The sequence below is a fragment of the Oncorhynchus keta genome, chromosome 19 (assembly GCF_023373465.1).
Source record: "Oncorhynchus keta strain PuntledgeMale-10-30-2019 chromosome 19, Oket_V2, whole genome shotgun sequence".
NCBI classification, from domain to species: Eukaryota; Metazoa; Chordata; class Actinopteri; order Salmoniformes; family Salmonidae; genus Oncorhynchus; species Oncorhynchus keta.
Genome location: NC_068439.1, coordinates 26,288,583 through 26,291,003, shown reverse-complemented (window position 1 = coordinate 26,291,003; position 2,421 = coordinate 26,288,583). Strand labels below are relative to the sequence as shown.

The 2,421-nt window shown below is 47.7% G+C and overlaps 1 protein-coding gene across 1 annotated transcript in view; it reads right to left on the bottom strand.

Annotated features, from left to right (window-relative positions):
* Positions 1-1,700, bottom strand: part of LOC118373476 (thrombospondin type-1 domain-containing protein 7A-like) — a 213,866-nt gene extending 212,166 nt beyond the window's left edge. The window contains exon 1 of the mRNA XM_052470109.1: positions 1,161-1,700. Coding sequence (XP_052326069.1) covers positions 1,161-1,317 — 157 coding nt within the window. The 5' untranslated portion in view covers positions 1,318-1,700. The remainder of the gene's footprint in view (positions 1-1,160) is intronic.
* Positions 1,701-2,421: the final 721 nt, after the last annotated feature.

The window sequence follows — 2,421 nt, the reverse complement described above, 5'->3', positions numbered from 1 at the left end:
AATTATGTTTCTGCAATTATACAACTGCTCAGATGTAGTGTAATAAAAATGTATGAACATGTATTGGTCATCAACATCATTCTAACGTGCAGCTCACTCGTTTGCAACATGCAGGTTCAGAGTTCAAACACATGTTCATAAGGGAACCTATATGCACACAGCGTCAGCATCCACCACCCCACCGGTAATGCAACTCGTCAACTGCATGTGTCAGATGGTGATAAATGTATCCAACAGCGGTTTGTAGCGGATGGAGGAGTACCAGCTGCCACTGTGAGCCTTGTGAATGGGAGTGAATGGGGAAAAGCACAGTCCCACAATCTCCAGTCCTCTCCTCCTCCCCTCAGCAACAGCCAGAGCGGGCTGGGGATTCACCTCAGGGACTGCAGTAAATATGTTCACATACCACGATGTCGCAAAAGGATCTCCAGTGCCTTTAACCCTCTGACACATGCAGCCTGTTTTATTGTCTCTCTATTCTGCAAACAGCAGGTGTGAATCCGGCTTGAAGGAGTACTACCTTTGTTTCTTTTCATTCTAAAAACATAAAAACATAAAAACATGCCCAATTCTTCTCAAATGCTCTTGATTCGATGGTCAGAGTCTAAACTGTATCCCCCAAAGCAGTAAGCAAAAGCAATAAGAAAACATAGACAACAAAAGTACAAGGCTTAGTGCACCACTTTTGATCAGGGCTATTTGGGACTCAGACAAGCAGATTGAACAGGTTCAGGTAGGTACAGTTAGGTACAGCAACATCAACAAACATCTTCAAATCAATATTTCATGAAGAGATTCCAGTCTACCACTCAAGAGTAAGACAGACAGACAGACAGACAGACAGACAGACAGACAGACAGACAGACAGACAGACAGACAGACAGACAGACAGACAGACAGACAGACAGACAGACAGACAGACAGACAGACAGACAGACAGACAGACAGACAGACAGACAGACAGACAGACAGACAGACAGACAGACAGAAAAAGAGAGAGAGAGAAAAAGAGAGAGAAAAAGAGAGAGAAAAAGAGAGAGAGAGAATAGTCTGCTGCACTGCACGTCTAGTAACAGAGGATGATATCTTTCTCGACACTCCCTCTATTTTCAGCGTGGTGACCGAATGAATGAACAGCACAGCAGTAGTAGCAGCATTACCTGTTTGCCAGACGTAGACAGTTGGTTTGGTGTCGGCTGCAGTTTGTGCCTCTGTGGCTCCAGAGATCCAGAAGAGGATCAGCACCAGCCTCCAGTGAGAGGGAAGTAACTCCCTCCACACACTCAGCATCCCCTTCACTCCACTGGGCAACCCCATGGCTCTTGCAGGGGGACCGTGTGGATAGTATCCACACAATAACAGAAAAACAAATAGAAAAAGAGTGGAGAAGGCAACACAACGGAGACAGAAAAACCCGCTGAGGAGGCGGGCAGACACAGCGGAGAAGTGTACTCTGCTCCCTTTGCTTTTGTCCCTTTCTCACACAAGGGTTGTTCCGTCCGTTCCTCTAAGAAGAAGTAATCCTGGGTGAATGAAGGGTTCTCCTCTCTCTCTCTCTCTCTCTCGCTCTCTCTCTCTCGCTCTCTCTCTCTCGCTCTCTCTCTGTGGTGGCTAGGTCAGCGAGGGACAACGAGGTCTGTCCGTAATAAAAACAGGGAACAATAGACCTCTAAGACGAGGCTGCTGATGTTGCTGCGTCCTGTGTGTGCCGAGCTGATGCAGCACCTCCCTCTCTCTCCCTCCCTCCTTCTCTCTCTCTCTCGCTCACTCACTCACTTGCCCTCCCCCTCTTGCTTTCCATCGAACTTGCCCTCCCTTTAGCTCTGTGGCTCTTCCCTCTCGCTGTCTTGATCATACTTTCATACCCTTATTTTTTTAGTTGGTGCTCTATGCTCCCATCAGTGGAGGCAGGCAGCTGGACAGAGGGTGGGGAGAGTGTGTGTGTGTGTGTGTGTGTGTGTGTGTGTGTGTGTGTGTGTGTGTGTGTGTGTGTGTGTGTGTGTGTGTGTGTGTGTGTGTGTGTGTGTGTGTGTGCGTGCGTGCGTGCGTGCGTGCGTGCGTGCGTGCGTGCGTGCGTGCGTGCGTGCGTGCGTGTGTGCGTGCGTGTGTGTGTGTGTGAAAGAGGGAGGGAGGTAAGGGGATAGAACTCTGAAAACAGTACAGAGGGAGGATAAAGAGCATCTGAATGAGTCAGTAAAATAAAACAATGAATTATTGATGTCAGCTGGGTTTGACCTTGTATGATATTCCAGCCAGAGACCCAACATCCTGCAGTGCACACACACACATGTACACGCATATACAGAAGTAGGATCTTAATTTGAGCCAGTTCGCTTCAACAGGAATATAATCCTGCAGCAACAGTGAATGTGAATTATTTTTGTAGGGGTGGGTACATTTTCCATTAGGGAAAATCAATCT